This window comes from Cyprinus carpio, chromosome B1, assembly GCF_018340385.1.
Source record: "Cyprinus carpio isolate SPL01 chromosome B1, ASM1834038v1, whole genome shotgun sequence".
NCBI classification, from domain to species: Eukaryota; Metazoa; Chordata; class Actinopteri; order Cypriniformes; family Cyprinidae; genus Cyprinus; species Cyprinus carpio.
Window position 1 is genome coordinate 11,291,188 of NC_056597.1, and position 17,954 is coordinate 11,309,141.

General features: G+C 37.0%; 1 protein-coding gene across 2 annotated transcripts in view; it reads right to left on the reverse strand.

Moving 5' to 3' along the window:
- Positions 1-17,954, reverse strand: part of stox2a (storkhead box 2a) — a 44,611-nt gene that overhangs the window by 16,925 nt on the left and 9,732 nt on the right. Inside the window, exon 1 of one of the 2 annotated variants that reach the window (XM_042716573.1) lies at positions 9,339-10,977. The exons of the other annotated variant lie outside the window; for it this stretch is intronic. Coding sequence (XP_042572507.1) covers positions 9,339-9,516 — 178 coding nt within the window. The 5' untranslated portion in view covers positions 9,517-10,977. Of the gene's footprint in view, positions 1-9,338; positions 10,978-17,954 lie in introns of those variants that run through there. 2 annotated transcript variants of the gene reach the window in all.

Genomic DNA, 17,954 nt, shown 5'->3' on the forward strand with positions numbered 1-17,954 from the left:
ACACACATCCACACACTCTCTCTCTTTCTGATGGGTAGGTAATGGATTAAGGTCACCAGACTGACTAAAACAGGTTGTTGGACAGACTTAAGCCTTGTTTATGTGTAGCCACGTCAGAGTGCACCACAAATGCCTCTATTCTCAGTGAGGATGAAAACATCTTGGTTACATCAGCAGTATATTGACAGCTTGTTTGAAAATGGTGGGTGAAGATAACTGGTTTAAAAGTACTCATCCTACACACACCTCTCTGGGTGGGGAGGAACAGCCAGAACATGTGTGAGTGTGACCATATGTGAGTCTTTTTAGATTTCACTCAAGCACAAGTTGATCATAATCATCCTAAATAGCTACATAACCTATCACTTTTTTAAATTCATATTTAGGACATCTGAGTGGATTAAGCCATGTGACATACACACTTTAAACTGGCAGTCAAAAGCAAAGCAGGAAACATGTTAGAGTTTGCTAAACCAATGTCATTTTAGTGAGAAAAATAAGTAGTATAATGCTCCACCAATAATTTTCTCAGCCTCATTCTGTAAATCATCCATTTAGCCTTTCTCTTTCAATTTAGACCAGTCTTTATTAGGGTCCTAGGCCAAGCTAAGTTTCAAACAGATGGGAATATTGAGCTCTCAATTAGTAATTCATTCAGTTTTGCAAAACTCCAGGCTTGTTAAAAAAGAAAATGTTTAAAAAGACAGAGACTGCCAGAAATTCACCATAAAACGATGTTGGCAATGTTTCAGTTATTACAGGATAGCATATTGGTGCCTGTATTTTTTATAACCTACAACCATATATTCCATCAAGTAATATAACATTAACAAAACATGTTACTTGAACAACCACATCATAATTGGGCTGTCCATGAAACATGGCCAATACTCATGTGTAGACACCATGCAGGATCATACACACAAAGACAAAATGCCATCAGAGTAACACAAGACACTAAAATAATGCAGTAAACATTAACCAGATATTATGAAATGTCTCTAATATACATTATTAATAAGAAAAATGATACGAAACAAAATTGCTTTTATAAAATTCAATCATATGTGATGGGTCATGCAGGGACTTCTGTGAAAGTCCTTTTACAGTTTTTTATTTTATAAAGTAATTCAATTTTTACTTGCAAAAAATGTTAACAGTGTTTTTTACAGTGTGCTAAGCAGAATATCAGACCCACTCTCTGTAAAACCATGATGCATTTTGAAGAAGTTCAGTATGTAAGGATGTGTGCAAAGTATGTTTTGGAAACATACTACACCAGCCACAAGCTGGTTTACACGTGATTTTCAACATACAACTACATTCAATGTCCTTTTCAGCTTTTAAAAAAATGCTGAGCATTCACTAATAGTTGTTTGCAGTATGTTTTTTTCCAAAAAATATCTCCTCAGAGCCCCTCTACATTTTGCATCCCTTTTATTCTGTCTAAACTCTTTAGCTGAGGGTCTAGGCTTTACTTGTAAACCAAGTGAAATATGTTGTATTCAGCATTACACCAATGAATTAAGTCTGATGATGCAGGGTTAATGCGTGGCTGCAGCTAGCCTAGCTTAGCACTGCCTTAGATGAGTGTATACAGACTGCTGGCCACTACACACTCCACTGCATTGACACACTTTCATCCTGCAAATCTGCGTCATATGCCACAACCACCATATGACATTTATAAAAGAGACATTTTAGCTGTGGAACATTGGTTTTTATTCCAACTTCTATAAAACATGCTAGTGAATATGGATGTGAAATCTTGAACCAAAATATTAAGTTTAGCAGTCAAGGTCACCATGAACTGAAATCAATGGCAGCCTAACGCTATGCTATTGACTGGTCTGGCTAGCTTGTGCCAAAACTGAGTTCAAACCAGCTCCCTGAACAACCCAAATTTACGCACAGATCATCTGATACTGAGATAGAGCTAGACAATGTAAACATCATTTTGGATATTATCTCTAAATGTTTCAGTATAAAGTTACTAGATAATGTAAACATCATTTTGGATATTATCTCTAAATGTTTCAGTATAAAGTTATTAGACAATGTAAACATCATTTTGGATATTATATAATGTAACTACACATGAGTGATCAGTCATGGAGGACACACATGGATTGTGCAACTGCAAAACTCAAACACTAGGCCAGTTGCCATAAGGGGCAAAGGAAGGATTTAAGAGAAAATTTTGGCATCATTAGCATCATCAACATTTGCATTACAAGAGGAGTAGATTGGATTTATATCCGTTTTGCAGAGGCAAATTTATGTTAGCAAGTGTACATGTGTATACCCAATTGGATGGTAATCAATCATGAAACATGAAGTTACTGTAAACACACTGTGCATTTAATAAATAACTCAATTAAAAAAAATCCAATTAACAAACAAATAATTGTGATTTTTTTTTTTTTTTTTTTTTTTTGTGAAACCCTTTTCTATAAGCTGTTTTAAGAGAGTAGAATACAGAAAAAAAGACAACTAAGCAACAGTGGTGGTTTTGAGCGCTGTAGTCATTTACATTTATATATTTGGTAAAAACTTTTATCCAAAGCAACTTATACTACAATCAAGGTACTAATACAAGGTACTCAAGGTAATAATCCGTAATAATTTTCCCTGGAAATCGAACCCATGACACTGGCTTGCTAATGCTATGCTCTGCTGATAAAAGGTGCAGTAGGACATCTTGGAAAATGCTAACTTTAGCCTGATAGCACTGAAAGCGTACATCCCACCCTCCCTGCAAATCTTTGTCCAAAGCCAAGCCTCCTGAACACATATACGCACACAGACCAAACGGCCAGAGACAACATTACTACAATACATCATGTGAGAAAACTTTGTAGTACAGTTACCAACAGTACTACAATACCAGGAAGGAAGGTCGGGTAGCTGATGTTTTCCTGCCATTCTCAATCTGTCTGCACAGTGTACGTGAACGCGCTAATGACGTATCCTGATATAACCCGGTGCACAGAGGTATGCAAATACATATGTTCACAGGCAGGTAGATATCCTCTCATAATGTTCAGACCGAACATTTTGATTTCTTGGGCCTACTCCTTTCACAGAATATATACATGCATATAAATACATTTAGACCATGTTACTTAAAGAGCTGTAAAGAGATTTTCATCCAGCATAACAAAAATGTTTCTAAAGACAATCACCTATTGCACATTTAAGCTACAGGTTTGAGTTTGCTGGAATAAAATATGGCTGCAAAAAGTTTTGCACTGCAATCAAGTGATAATTCATGTGTAAATCAATGTATTGACAAGGCTGATAAATCAGCCAATAATTTTTTTTTAATTATCGGCATTGACCAATACATTTATTTTTGTTTGGAAAGTCTTTTATTTTGACAGCAATGAGAATGCCAGCACCTGAGCTCACAGAGATCCCTTCTCCATCTTCAGTGATTTACTGTCTCGGTTTAACAGTTCTTTCTAAAAAAAATATTAGATAGAACAGTTAAATAAAATTAGCATTATATAAAAAAATATTATAGTGTGACAACTTTTCTATTATTAGAAATAACATTAAAACAGTCAGCCAAATGCATTTGTAGTATCAAAGAAGTTGTTTAAAAATAATCTGAAAACTGTTTATTTACAAATTTAAGTTAAACTTTAAATTAACCAGATTTCTAATAAGATCTCAGATTTTCGGACTTCATTGTATCTAAGGTATAGTTTGATGAAACTGGACAAACCTAAAGGCCCGGGTAGGGGTGGGTGATATGATCAAAATGAGCATGATCGTGATATAGTTATTTTTGCTTTAAATAAGGTCTAAATGATAATGAAGTCACTGATTAAGAATAAGAAACTAATTTCAAACAATAGGACACAAAACTACAGTAGAACAAATAAATAAGAAATGCTACATACGCTGTATAAAGTAATCAAATGTATAAAAACACAGCATATTCTTCACAGTGAGATTTTCTTTCTTTTGTTGTTTGATTAACATGAATGACAGACAGCAGGAATATTAGACTGCTGTCACTTTAAGAGCTGCCCGAATCCAGTTTACTGTTAGACGTTTGTTTTTTCTCAGCTGTTTGCTTTCACTCAAGACCTAAATTAATGTGTTTATGAGGAAACTTGCAAATACCGATATTTTTACTCAGTTCAAAACTCCCGTGCTCTATGAGCACCATCTTCACGCACACGCACGTCTGTGACAGTGTTCCGAAACAGTCTCTCAGACAGCGTGCTTATATAGTGAAATGAGTTCTCTTTCGCTGCCGATTGCATTTCAACAACTTGTTTTAAAACGCAATGCTTAAAAACGCATGCAAATGACAATTTTTCATGACCACATAGCACAGCAAAATCACATGAGCGTGTAACCACCATTCGACAGTCGAAACGAAGAGACAACAGTAAAAAAATCTCTACCGGTTGACAAATTTTTAGCGGTTAATCAGTATACCTGCGCCACCAACCCCTAGGCCCAGGTGTACTTCTTTTTCCATGTTCTGCTCAATCTCATGCACAGCCAACTGCACAGCTTTCAAAGTATACTTCACCCCGTATGAGCACGGAGGACAAGTTCGCCACATGTACAGTGGACTTTCTGTCTTAACCTGGTGCCTGCGCTGTTGTAAAAGCAGACATTAAAATTGGGCTGCACATGGAGGGTCTGTGAAGACGTCCGTGGACACGCCTGAGGACAAAAATTACATCACCTGAAGTATACTTTGGGCCTAAGATCACTCAACAACAGTTTCCTTTTCTGGAGACCCAGCGAATCAATCTACAGCAAAAGGAACACATAGCTCTATTATACTAAACTTCAAACTATATATCAATTTCTCAAGTTTAGTAGGCCCTGACTCTCAACAGCATAGTGGTCCAAGCTATAACTGAAAAGATATGAAGTGGGGTAGAGCAGAGTGCATAGGGTGGTCCCCTCAGACTAGAACAAAAATCCATACCATCCAACATCCCCCACACAGTCGTGTACTCTGTAGCCAACACTACTACAAGCACATTAACTGAATACAGAGGTAATGAAGATACAGTCATACCATATGCTCAGCCCTCCATGATACTATAAGGATTTGTTATAACCTTCAGGCCTGGTGCAAAATGGAAACCAGCGTTCTTTACTACTTAACGGAAAGGTCAAATATAGCTATTTAGGACAGACAGTAAACGAACGCTGCTTCAAATGGGGGTCAATGCAGAATCTTCACTTCATGCAGTATATTAGCTTGCAGTCCTACTTCTGTGGCCTGATTGCTCGCCATTCGTTCATCCCTCCCTCTCTCATGCTCTCATTCTCTTCTCAATCATCTCATGCAAATCCTGCATACAGTCCCACTAGTGATGTCAGCCACTGGGATGTCCAGAACTGGGGTGGATATTTTTAGCCTGGTGCAATGAGTAATAGAACGTGTAGAAGAGAGAAAGAGAGAAAAAATAGAACAACCGAGTGAATCGGTGTTGTGAGGATATAATGAGATGGTCTATATAAAAATAGGTGTGAGTGTTTATCAGAACAGGGAAAGCTAGAGGCACTATATGAGGACTTGTGCAAGGTACGAACATCTTTCACACATGCATATGTGTGTGTGTCATTTTTAATGCAAAAGATCCCAAAGGCTTAACTGAGTTTCTCATAGTGGCTGGATGATTTCTACAAATCTATCAGCTGACTGTAGGCGGAGACCAGAGATTTGTTCGAGCACAGCCTCTTCTATCTCTCTCTTCTTCCGTTACGCACATTACTACAGAGGCCAGGCTATTACTGCACCAGCATGGCCTCGTTTCTCTCCCACGCCTAAATCAGGGACTCTGTCACAGCTGGGCCGGTGCGTACGTGCGAGTATGTGTAGTTACTTTGTGCCACTAAAATCAAGTCCAAAACAGTTCAGTGGAAAACAGGCAAGCAAGATGATGCCCTTAATCAACATGAAATCAACTGATACTATTTATTTTCTTACTGCAAGTTATTCAAAACAGGATAATGCTATTGGGTTGTAATATTTTATCAAAATGTAGTAAGGTTGAAATGATTTTCCTCTTCAACTTACGTCACTTTGGTCAGGCAGATTTTAAGATAATATTAGCCAATTGCCAAATAGCCCTTGGGCACTGATTTTTACAACCCAAACAAATTCTGATTCAAAAAACCAAAAAAACATAAAACCCAATTTCTGATGGATAAAACCCAAAAAATATTTTAATGGAATAGCTTGTCCTGTGGAAGTATAATGGGTTGCAAAAAATCAGTGTGAAATTCACATTGATTTTAAGCATAACACTTCGTACTGGGAGCATTTTCTTTTCTTCCTTTTTTTTTTGTTTTTTTGTAGAAAACCATTTTAGAAGATGTTGGTTTTGCTTTCTCCGCGGGATACAGCTAAATGTTCCACAGACACATACAGTACAATAACTATGATATACACCACTATTCAAAACCTTAAGGTCACTAAGATCTTTTATTTTTAAAGAAACGAATAATGAAAATAATAATGAAAATAAAAACTTTTACACTGTTACAAAAAATGTATTTCAAATAACTTTCCATTTATCAAAGAAACCTGAAAAACAGCTGGCTTCACTTGTAATATCAGTAGGCCCCAGAGGTTAGTCAACGATTAGTCTGTATACTGCGATTAGCCTGTGCTAACAGTTAAAGTTAGCATAACTTTAAGGACAATCTTGACACCTACTGCAGGTGAGCACACAGTAAAGCTGGTTCTTAAAATGACGCCATCCTGAAAAGAAAGCAAGGCAACAAAGGAGTATTTGCTGCACTGATCTATGCTGCAGTTATTTGAGCTTTATTACAAAGTCTGTTGTCCTCCAATGAACTCATCTGAAGTGGATAACAAATACATACATTCAGTATATACTAAATATGACATGCTACTGTAGCTGTGTTAGCAGCATAAATGAGATTTAACAGCTATGGCAGAGGGCAGGTTTTTAGCAAATAAGAACTTAAATTTCCAACAACATTTCTACCAACATTTTTGTTGCAAAACTCCAGAAAGTACCTATACATAAAGTTCACTGAGGTTTCTAGATGAAATGACCACGAGTGGCAGTAAAACAACAACAACTTTAAACTTGGAAAATTCCTTTTGACACAATCATGGTTACAGGGGCAGATTATTAATTAATAATTACTTATTTTTTTGTGTGTTGTTCTTGCACAATTATGAACTAAAAACTGTCCGTGGTTTATAAATGAATACATTTTTATGTTTGTATCAGATGTCCAGCTCCACACGTATGGCTTTTCTCATGTAGTAAACGTGCTAGATAGCTCTCCTGGTATAGCATTGTGCTTGCAAAAAAAAAAGATCTTAAAGTCTTGTAGAAACTAGCTACAATTGTATGGTTACTTCAGAAAGTGCATTTCATCTCATGTTTGCTTTTGCTATTGGTTGCATTAACCTTTTAGTATCACTCACAGGACAACTTCCAAACTACTGCAGTAAGTACAATAACCTGTGTAATAAAACATTGCCAGATTCAAGTTCATCTGTTTCAGATGAAAACAAAAGAACACTTTTATCACCATTCACTGGACATTTCACATTAAATGTGTTGTGAAACATGCAAAAGCAATGCAATAACATTTTTCAGAAATGCCACAGGCACTATTTCCAATAAGCCTGGGCTGCAAATTTAGGTCTGTTTTTTCAAGCATTTTTGTCTTTTCACACTATTTCTCAATTCATATATGATCTTTTATGTAAAAGAGCAGCTCAAACATTCTCTGAAACATTTCCTTTTTTTTAATGGTGGGAAAACAATACATAAATGACAACAATTTTCACTATTACTTTAAAAAAACAGAGGGACAGATGGCAAAACGTCAGCTTCTAAAACACTTAGCTGTAAAAGCTGAAAAGGAATTGCCACGTTAAAAAAGTGAGACCTGAAAAAAAGTGATAATTTAAGTGGAGACATTTTTATCTGGCTTCAAGTACAGACAATTTAAAACCTCATCTGGTTAACTCTAGCCTTTTTTGTGTCACTTTCCATGGGGTAAAAAATTAAGCTACCACTCAGTAAAGGTTAGCTGATTTAGGCTAAAATGTTAATGATTAACTTCATTTACCCAATATTCAGAGAGACAATATTTGTTTGATCGTCAATTTTCACGATAGTTTAGGTAAAAAGGTAAAAAAAAATTAATTTGATGGATGCTGTGACTATAGTTTACTTAATTTTGTAGGTAATTTGTAGGTAGGTGACTTGCCTTTATGCCATGTTGTAGAAAGAGGTTTGCATTAGTTAAAAAATAAGATTTAGTACAATAAACTGATTATCAATTTGACAGATGCAAAATTATTACGTATTTCTATAATTTTAATTGTTGAATATAGCCTTTAGGGTGGGACAGTCTTGGTTCATCTAATTTTACATTATATTTTATTAAAGAAATCAAATAATTCTTACAACAAAACATGGAACTGTGCCATTAAAGTGTACAGCAAAATGTATAATGTTTGTGAGTGTTTCCTGATATGCTTAAAACTAAAGAGAATTTACAGATTTTCTCCCCAGTCACTGTTCTTACTTTGCACCCAATTTGTCACACCTAATGCCCACACACGACTGTACAAACATGCAAGCAGATACATTGCACCAAAAGGACTGGCAACTTTTTTTTACCCCAAACACAGATCAAAAATACAGCTTAAAAATTGAGGTGGTGTCACCTTGCCATTTCACTACTGAGCTCCTCTTCAGGCCTGACCAGCTCTCCAGCTCTAGGCCTATATTATGGACAATAACACAACCAAAATGGAGAAAAGCAGCCATGAAACCTAAGGCCATCTCACAATCTCTGTAAAACTGGGAAATCAGCTGCCAGAATAGTTATTCATGATGCTGCAAACTTAATACTGTAAAAAACATTGCTGGGACCAAAATGGTGGATGCATGATGCTTGATTTCATCCTCTGCTTTGCTTGTGCTGTTGCGACTGCTTTGCCACAGCATGATTCAAAAGCCCCTGTCTATCAGCACTTCAAATGCAGCAGCCTCTCATGGCCATTTAAAGAATGATGGAAAACGACAGGTACTAGGCTAATGCACTAGGCTAACAAACATTTACAGTAGGCTTCCTCAAATCCGGTCCAGAAGGGCCACTGCCCCTGCAGAGTTTAGATCCAACCCAAATCAGAGACACCTAAGCAAACTAGTCAAGGTCTTGAGAGTTACTAGAAAATGACAGGCAAGTGAGGTGGGTTTGAGCTAAACCCTGCAGTGGTCCTTCAGAAACAGATTTGTGAAACCCTGATCTACGGCCTCTGGTCCAAGGTGAAATAGAGGTCCTGGGGGACCCACCTGGTGTCATGTAGCCCCGCGGAGAAGGGGAGATGTGGGTCGGAGGAGGGGGCGGTGGAAAGTGCTTATGGTGGTGGTAGTCCTTCTCACTGCGAGAGCGGATGCGCTCCAAGGCCCGCTCCGGTAGATCCGAGCTGGGCCAGGCCCGCCTGAGGTTGGTGCTGCGGGTCTTCTTCATGCCGGCAGGTTACCCGTGGAGGGGGGAAGGGGGGAGAGAGGGAGGGGGAAGGGGAGGGAGGGGGTGGGGAGTAACCTGAGGTTCAGTCCCTCCCCCACATTGGCAGGGGACACCCCAGTCCAGGTATCAGGCCAGAGTCATGGTAAGGGCGCTCTCGCACATGCACACGTGCGTACGCATATACACACACATATGCGCACGTACGCACGCGAATTGGGGGTGACACGTGGTGGTGCAGGCGGGTGTGCTCAGTGACGGGCAGGCGGGCTGGAGGTGGGCGTGAGAGCACTGGGCTGGGCTGTCCTTTGAGGCATCACCCTTGGCTGGTACAAATCCCGCCGACCCCCTGCCAAACATCCGGATTCATGTGCCACGAAGGGCACATTACGTCGCCAGGCACTGCGGGGATGGGAGAAGAGAGGGACGGCGGGGTGGGAATGGGGCGAGAGTAGCGAGAAGCAGTGCAAAGACGATTCTGGACAGTGCGTGCGTAACGGCAAACACACATATGAGTTTAAGCAAGGTGCATTGCGATGAAAGGATGGAGCGGTGAAGGAAGGGAGGGAGGATAGGGTATTGTGGAGGGAGGGAGGGAGGGAGGGAGAGAGAGAGAGGCCTGCCTGTCCAACAATAGCCCAATTTAGCACGGCGGCGGCAGCCCCTCGGACAATCCGCTGAAAAACAAAAGGCCTGCCAGGGAAAGGGAAAAAAAGAAGAAAGGAGAGACCGGCCTCTGAGGTGACCTCGAAGCTTTGGTGATCTCAGTCCGCAGACAAGCCCGTGTCAGCCTCCCTCCTCTCCAGCTCTGCCACTAGCCTCCGTCGAAAACGACGCCACGCACGAGGGGAGGGCAGAAAAACCGCGACAAGGGGGAAGGTGGAAAAATGGAAACTGCAGATGCGGAAGAAAGGTCCTCCTCTTTTGTTCCGTAATTCCACAGTGAAGGAGGACGGCGGCTGCGAGGCTACACGCACATTCACGCGACTACATCTTGTCTCCGAGGCTCCCTCCTCTTTCAATGCTGATGCCGTCGCTGCTGCTGCTGCTGCTAACACTGCTGCTGCCAGCACCTTATGAAAGGGGTGTGTGTGTGAGTGTATGTGTGAGTGAGGGGGGAGGCAGGAGAGCAGCAGAGCAAGCGATCGAGTGTGTGAGCGCGCGGTAGAGGCTGTACGTGAACGTGCATGTTTCAGAGTGCGACTGAGAGTGAGTTAGCATTGATGGAAAAGAAAGATGGGGGAAAGGGGAAATAATAGCAGCGTTCAAAATCAAAGAAGGAATAGAAAACACGTGCATACCATAGCAGGTGTCCTAAAATAACATGTAATTAAAATTTTTTAAAAACAAATGTGTATCTTCTTCATCTTGCCCATGACCTGCTTTAGTTCCACGCTAATTGTACAAGAGTATTTGTCCTATTCAACGCTCACTTTATCTTTCAGCATTCATAAGCAAATTCAAGGCCAAAGCACAATAATTACAGAAAAGAGAGACATTTGTATTATTTTCATTTGTGACCGAATAAAGAAAGAAAACAAAAATCGTATCCATTGCTTTCATCAACACACGTTTTTATTTACACAAAATTTAATCCAAAAAGTAATAAAATTAAACAAATACCCTACACAAAAGAACAACACATAATTTCAGAAAATAATAAAACTCTCTGACCCCATATAACACAGAGATTTTTAGAAAATAATTAATCTCTGTGAGCCCATATGATGCAAGTGGACATGACCCCCAAAGTTGACGCTTCAAAAACCACTCAAAACTAACACTATGCTAATCCATATGACCCCATTGGATAAATCAATATCTTCTGAAGCATACCTGAGAATATATATATATATATATATATATATATATATATATATATATATATATATATATATATATATATATATTTAAGGCAGCATCGATATCACAATGTGCAAATCTCAATAGTCACATCACAGGATGTGCAATTATTAGTATACTGATTGTGTGGACGCAACAAAGCGACCGGAACATACCATATAGCTGTCTACACTGGATGTGGACGCAACAAAGCGACCGTTGCAAATCCTTTAAACTTTGTGTCACTACATCATAAAAAGAATGAGGGATTTACTCTCTGGGATTTGCCATGTTGCGCCGCATCCAGTGTAGGCAGCATCACTGATTATAATGGGTTCTATTGTATTTTGTTGCTTTACGCTGCTCGCGTCCAGTGTAGACACGGCAAGAGCCATGCAGATGCACGTGAACACTGAATTCCATTCGCAACAGTTGCTTATGGCTTAGGTAAAGGTAAACAGCTGATAAAGAAAATGGATAGTATCACAGCAGTTTAATGTTCCTAAGGCTTTCTGTGTCATGAATGTTAATCAAACAACAAAACACAGAGAAAAAAAAAATCACTTTTGTAGCTTTAACACAGATTTATTAGATTTAATTTACAGTGAAGACTATGCAGTGTTATTTTACATTTGATTATTCAACCAGTATACCTGAATACTGTTAGACTTACCAGAAAAATATAAAGCACTGTTTAATTTATATCTTTGTTCTATTATATTTATCTATGTTTGTAATTCTTTTATCTATGCTGATTAACTCACCTATAAAATCACCCTAATCACTGATTATTTTTTTTCCAAATAAAGCTTTTCAAGTCATCTGGTGTTTTTTTTTTTTTTCATTTCACAATATATATCACAGAAATACTAAATATCGCAATGTGAGTTTTTTCCAGTATTGTGCAGCCCTAATATATATATATATATATATATTAGCCCTTATATAAGTAGGATCTAAGCGTGTTGTGAAAGTGACTTTTTGAGCAAGATTCACAACACGCTTACATCACGCTTCACAATGTGCCAACATTCACAGTGGGACAATTGGTCAGAAGTGATGGTTTATAGTTGAAAAAGTTTATTTATTTATTTATTTTTACATACACATTTTCATTACAGAAGACATTGATTTATCTGGGGTTGTATGGATCATCGTGATTATTTTGTGTGGTTTTTGAAGCTTCAGCTTTGAGGAACCCATCCACTTTAAGATTTAAGATGGATATTTATTTTTTTTAATTTGTGTTCCACAGAAGAACAGATGTTATATACACCTGAGACAGGATGAGGCAGTAGCATACCCATGAGGGGGCCTGGGGACCAGAATCGCCCCTGCCTACATGTAATATAGAGTGGTCCCCTCTTTTAAAGATGGGCCCCCCAACATTTAAATTCTGACTTCACCACTGGCATGAGGGGGACCAAATGATGAGAGAATAGTTTATGGTTGGGCTAAGTATCCAGAATAGCTGGAGAGAGCTGAATGACTAAAGAGCCTTGCTGAACATAATACATGAATTATGACACACTCTGTAAATGTATTGTACTTAATATAAAAATATTCTTGAAATCATGAAGGCTCACATAAGATTAAGACTCCAGTCTCATCAGTAGTCTAATAACAAAATGTTTACTTTATTTTACTGTATTATTACACTTTATTTTTGTGTCCTTATTACATCATATATACTTACTATGGTAAATTCTGTAGTAAACAGTAAATTATGCAGAATTAAAAGCAACTAACCCTAAACCAAACCATATCCCTAACCCTAGTAATTACATGTTATAAATTAATATTACTTAATACTTACTTGTGTAATTATGGCACTTTAAAATAAATTGTAACTAAAACTAATTATTCTACATGTAGCATGCTGTCTAATGGTGGCTGGCATACTGACATACAAAATTAAAAAATCTGAATAAGATTCCAATAATAATTGTACCTGAATGAAGAGGACTCATGATAGCAGCAGGAACCATGTCTGGGAGATGTAGTTTTTTGTTGATTTAAATCAAGAAGAGGAGGAGGAGGTTAGAGGCCAACTAAGCATGACAAAACACCAATGCCTTCTCTTCAAGTTGCTCCCACCCCCTCTGCAATTAAAATGAGAGTGAATGTGACCACATCACAAACTCCCTGCAAGGCGTTACAGAGGCTAAAGGCTAACAACAAGCAAGAGGGGGTGTGACACAACATGCTGTGACCATGACCTCTGTGAGTCAGCTTTAAGAGTTAGAGAAACTCATTTTCCAGTAGAAAGAAAAACTCTGTATCTTCAACAATTGTAACAGGAGCTCAGAACCCGTGTCTCCTGAGTTTCAGCATATTAACTTTAATTTGTTTTGAAACAAAAGGTATCTAACTCAAAAACCCCTTTTCTCTTATGTTAACTTTATACATTTTATACATTATACATGCTTTGAAGTAGAAAATAATGAAGTTTTGAAAATATAAAGTTTTGAAAATATAAAAACCCATAACATGCTCTTTGCTAACAATTAATAAATGGAGAAACTCTGCAAAAGCTGCAGGCCTTATATATGTCACAATAAAAACTATAATAGTTGATACAGTGAATCTCATAACAATGGAAGAAGCTATTTTGTAATTTCTAAACTTGTGCATATAATACAAACCACAAACAAAAACCTATGAACAGTATACAGACACACATATTTAAGTAAGTAATAATGGCTAATGTTTCTAATGACAGATGATCAGTTTTGTTCATTCTGTAATGAGTATAATCCTTACATACCCTCTAGTGGTACAATAGTGCTACTGTGAGTCTCAGTTACAACACATGGAACAAGTCACAACAACACAATTAGTTAACAACAAGTGACAAACATGACAAGTATTGCTAGTCAGATTGCTTATGTATTTTGTTGACCTACACAACCGTTCAGTAAGATTTTTGAATGTTTTTGAAAGATGTCTCTAATTTGCACCATAGCTGCATTTGTTTTATTAAAACAGAGTAAAAACAGTAATAATGTGAAATATTATTAAAATTTTAAATAACTGATTTCTATTTTTAAAATGTAATTGATAAACAAAATAACATTAAAAAAAATTACAAAAAAAAATAATTCTTCTTACAATCAATGTTAAAAACAGTTATGCTGATTAATATTTCTGTGGATGCTGTAATAAAAACAGGATCTGATGAAAAGAAAGTTCAAAAGAACAGCATTTATTTGACATTTTTTGATCTTGCTGGATAAAAGTATTCATTTCCTGGTTAAAAAAAAAAACGTATTAAACACAAATTTTTGAATGCTGAGGTATGTATCTTATTAAACATTTTTCTTGAATAATCACATAACAACCATCAGTTCCATTATACATTATTATACCTTTCATATTTTTAGTACTGTCTGATTTGACACAATTTATATATACTTATTAATATTTAGTATTAGTGTCAATGCAATGTAAATAGCTCTCTCAATAAAACACTAAAAATTTAAAAAATACTCCACAAGTGCATCAGAAACTGTGAGAGTAAATCTTAATACTGTGGCCAGCCGCAGGTTCAGCTCAAGTACATTTGAGGAGAGAGGCCTTGCGCTATAACCTCTTCCTCACACCGTCCTATCGCTGTCTGCCTGCTCATCGGCTGAAATCACTATTCTGCTATTCTGCTATTCTGCTATTCTGCTTGGCTGCGGATTGGAGGACGGGAAATTGGATTAGAGAGAGGGTGAAGAGTGAAGTTATATGGGAGGGGGAAAGGCAAAGCTGCTCTGGTTCATTCATACAAAAAAAGGAAGGGGGAAAAAACACCAGCCATCTTATTTCTGAGCCGCAACAGCAGCCGTAACCATGGCGACGTTGCTTGATGAGCTCATAGGCTCTGCAGTAGGACATCTCTAAAAGGTGAATGGTGGAAGATGCCACCGAAAATGTGGAGAGGGGCTAAGGAGGATTACTACGCATTTTAGGAGGCATTTATATTATGAATAATAATTATAAGTAATTACATTATTATTATTATTATTATTATTATTATTATTATTACATATTATCTATCTCTGTGTGTAAAAATATATATGCATACACAAACACACACACACACACACACGTATATCATCTGTCTATTGATTTTATTTTTAGATTTTACTCATACAAACTAGCTTTGCAATAAATCAAAGCTATATTCATGTATTTATATATAATACTTACAATGGTTGCATTGCAAAACCATGAAAGCAACTGTTAATAATTACTTCAAATGTTAATTTTAACAATTAACTTTTTTTATTTTTTCATTAAATAATAATATATTTAAATATGTATATTATAACACTTCCTGATTTACTTTAAAACACCAGAAGGGTGGATGCAGATGAAAATTATACCCCATGCCTCTAGATGGCAGCAATGCATCACATTTTCTTTGGAAAGTTCTGCTTTATTGTTGTTGGTCAATAAATAAGCCTCATATGAACAACTGAGTTAAGAGTCCACATAAATTCACATAAAACATGAAATTAGGTTTTTGGATCTCAGTTTCTACACTTTCTACACAAAAATAGTTCTAAACAGTACCAGAAAAGGTTACTTCGGCTTATAACAATAGCAGAACCCTTTTCAGTGCTAAACAGAACCCTTGTTTTAAGGTTCCATAAAGAACCGTAAAAGTGCTATAAACCTTAATAGTGTTATAAAAGTCATTGTTTATTTTTTCATTAATATTAGTATTATTAATATTATTTTGATATATTATTTATTAATAATCAATGCTTTGTTTTCTGAATAGATTCACCAAGCCCTACTAAGAGAAGATACTAAATGTAAAGGAAAAACAAAGCCTTGACGAGTACAAGCCCTTCAGATTCAATACAGAAACCTACACCCACAGTCCAGTGCTAAACAAGAAAAACTCTTCCGATATTTAACCTTCAGATATTCAAAGTAAGCAGATCTTTATACATCATTCTCCTTGGTTGTTATATATGAAAGGAAGCTAATAATGTTACTCATACAAACTAGCTTGAAAGCTAATAATACTGTTGACCATGAAAAAAAAAACGTTTACAGCGTTAACGTTTTTATTTATCTATACATCCATTAATTCATATTAAAAAAACACCAGAAGTGAGCAGAGAAAGTTCCTCAGGACAGCATGCATACAGTCAATAAAGCTTGGGTGTTCATGATAAAATATGAAACTTGGAAGGTCTCTAATCTAATTTTCACATGTTAACAGAAAAAAGTTAGTTAAAACAAAAAACAAAAAAAAAAAAAATGTTTATGGACACAACAACATTAATATGATTTAAAAGGAGTTGATCAGTAAAAAAGCGTGTCCTCAGGGAAATAACAGTGGGTACAAAACAATAAAGCCTCATCAGTTTGTGAACCGCTGAAATTCACCCAATGTTATGTGCACGTCACAAATCATGATAAATATGAGAGCTGGAAGGTCTCTAATCTATATTTTCACAGAGAGTAAAGAAACACGTTTAAAACACATATGTGACCCTGAACCACAAAACCAGTAACACGTTTAAAACACATATGTGACCCTGAACCACAAAACCAGTTTTAAGTGTCAATTTTTCGAAACTGACATTTATACATCATCTGAAACCTGAATAAATAAGCTTTCCACTGATGTATGGTTTATTAGGATCAGACAATATTTGGCTGAGATACAACTATTGAAAATCTGGAATTTACTCTTTGGTGGTCATGTCGGTTTCACGTGGTTTTGAAAAACTTTAAGAAAAGTTTCAAACAAACAACTTTCAAGTAAAGGTTTTCGATTAAATAAAAATGCCATGTGGTGTAAAAATAAGTAAATGTGGTGTACTTATCTTTTCAGAAGTTTCGTTCTTTTATCTTCATTATGATTTTAGGACAAAATCAAGTATTTTAAGAAGAGAACTGACAAAAAACAGTGTCATGTCATTGACAACTATACAGAGAACCTATATCCAAATATATGCACTAACATTGTGATCAAGTCTGAAATGACTGCCATTGTCTTTTAAGCAATAATATGATTCAGAAAATATATATTTTTGTACACCGCCCCATTAAAGCCAGAGGAACAACCTGACAGAAGAGTTGCTGACTATTGTCTTTATCACAGTGATTTTCCCCTTTCAAAGCACTCTATAAATGTCAGAATAACATTTCAAGTGGGAACATCTCCACAGCTTGTCCTTCATTTAAGAGTACAACAGGTTTGACAATGGCACAGCTGTAAAATGGTTTTACTTGTGAACCCAAATTAATTTAAAAAAGCAAGAATGTAGCATTCAAAAGAAAGAAATTTAATCATGAATGGGTTAAAAAAAAAAAAACTATCAAAGCACTAGAACATTTATTATGTTCTGACTGTGCACCTAAAGCCAGACAGAGCAAACAAATTAATTGACATAGATTTGTGCAGAAACCACTCAGCGTTCTCAGAGTCTCTTGCGAGTCCACATACGCAGAGGACTGACAAGAGCATGCATGATGGCAGTTAGTGAGACAACACTCAGCAAGACTCTACCAAGGTGACACATGAATGAAGCCGGCGGGGGGGGAGAAGGTGAAGAGTGCAGGTTAGGCTCCAGGCTACAGAAGAGGGC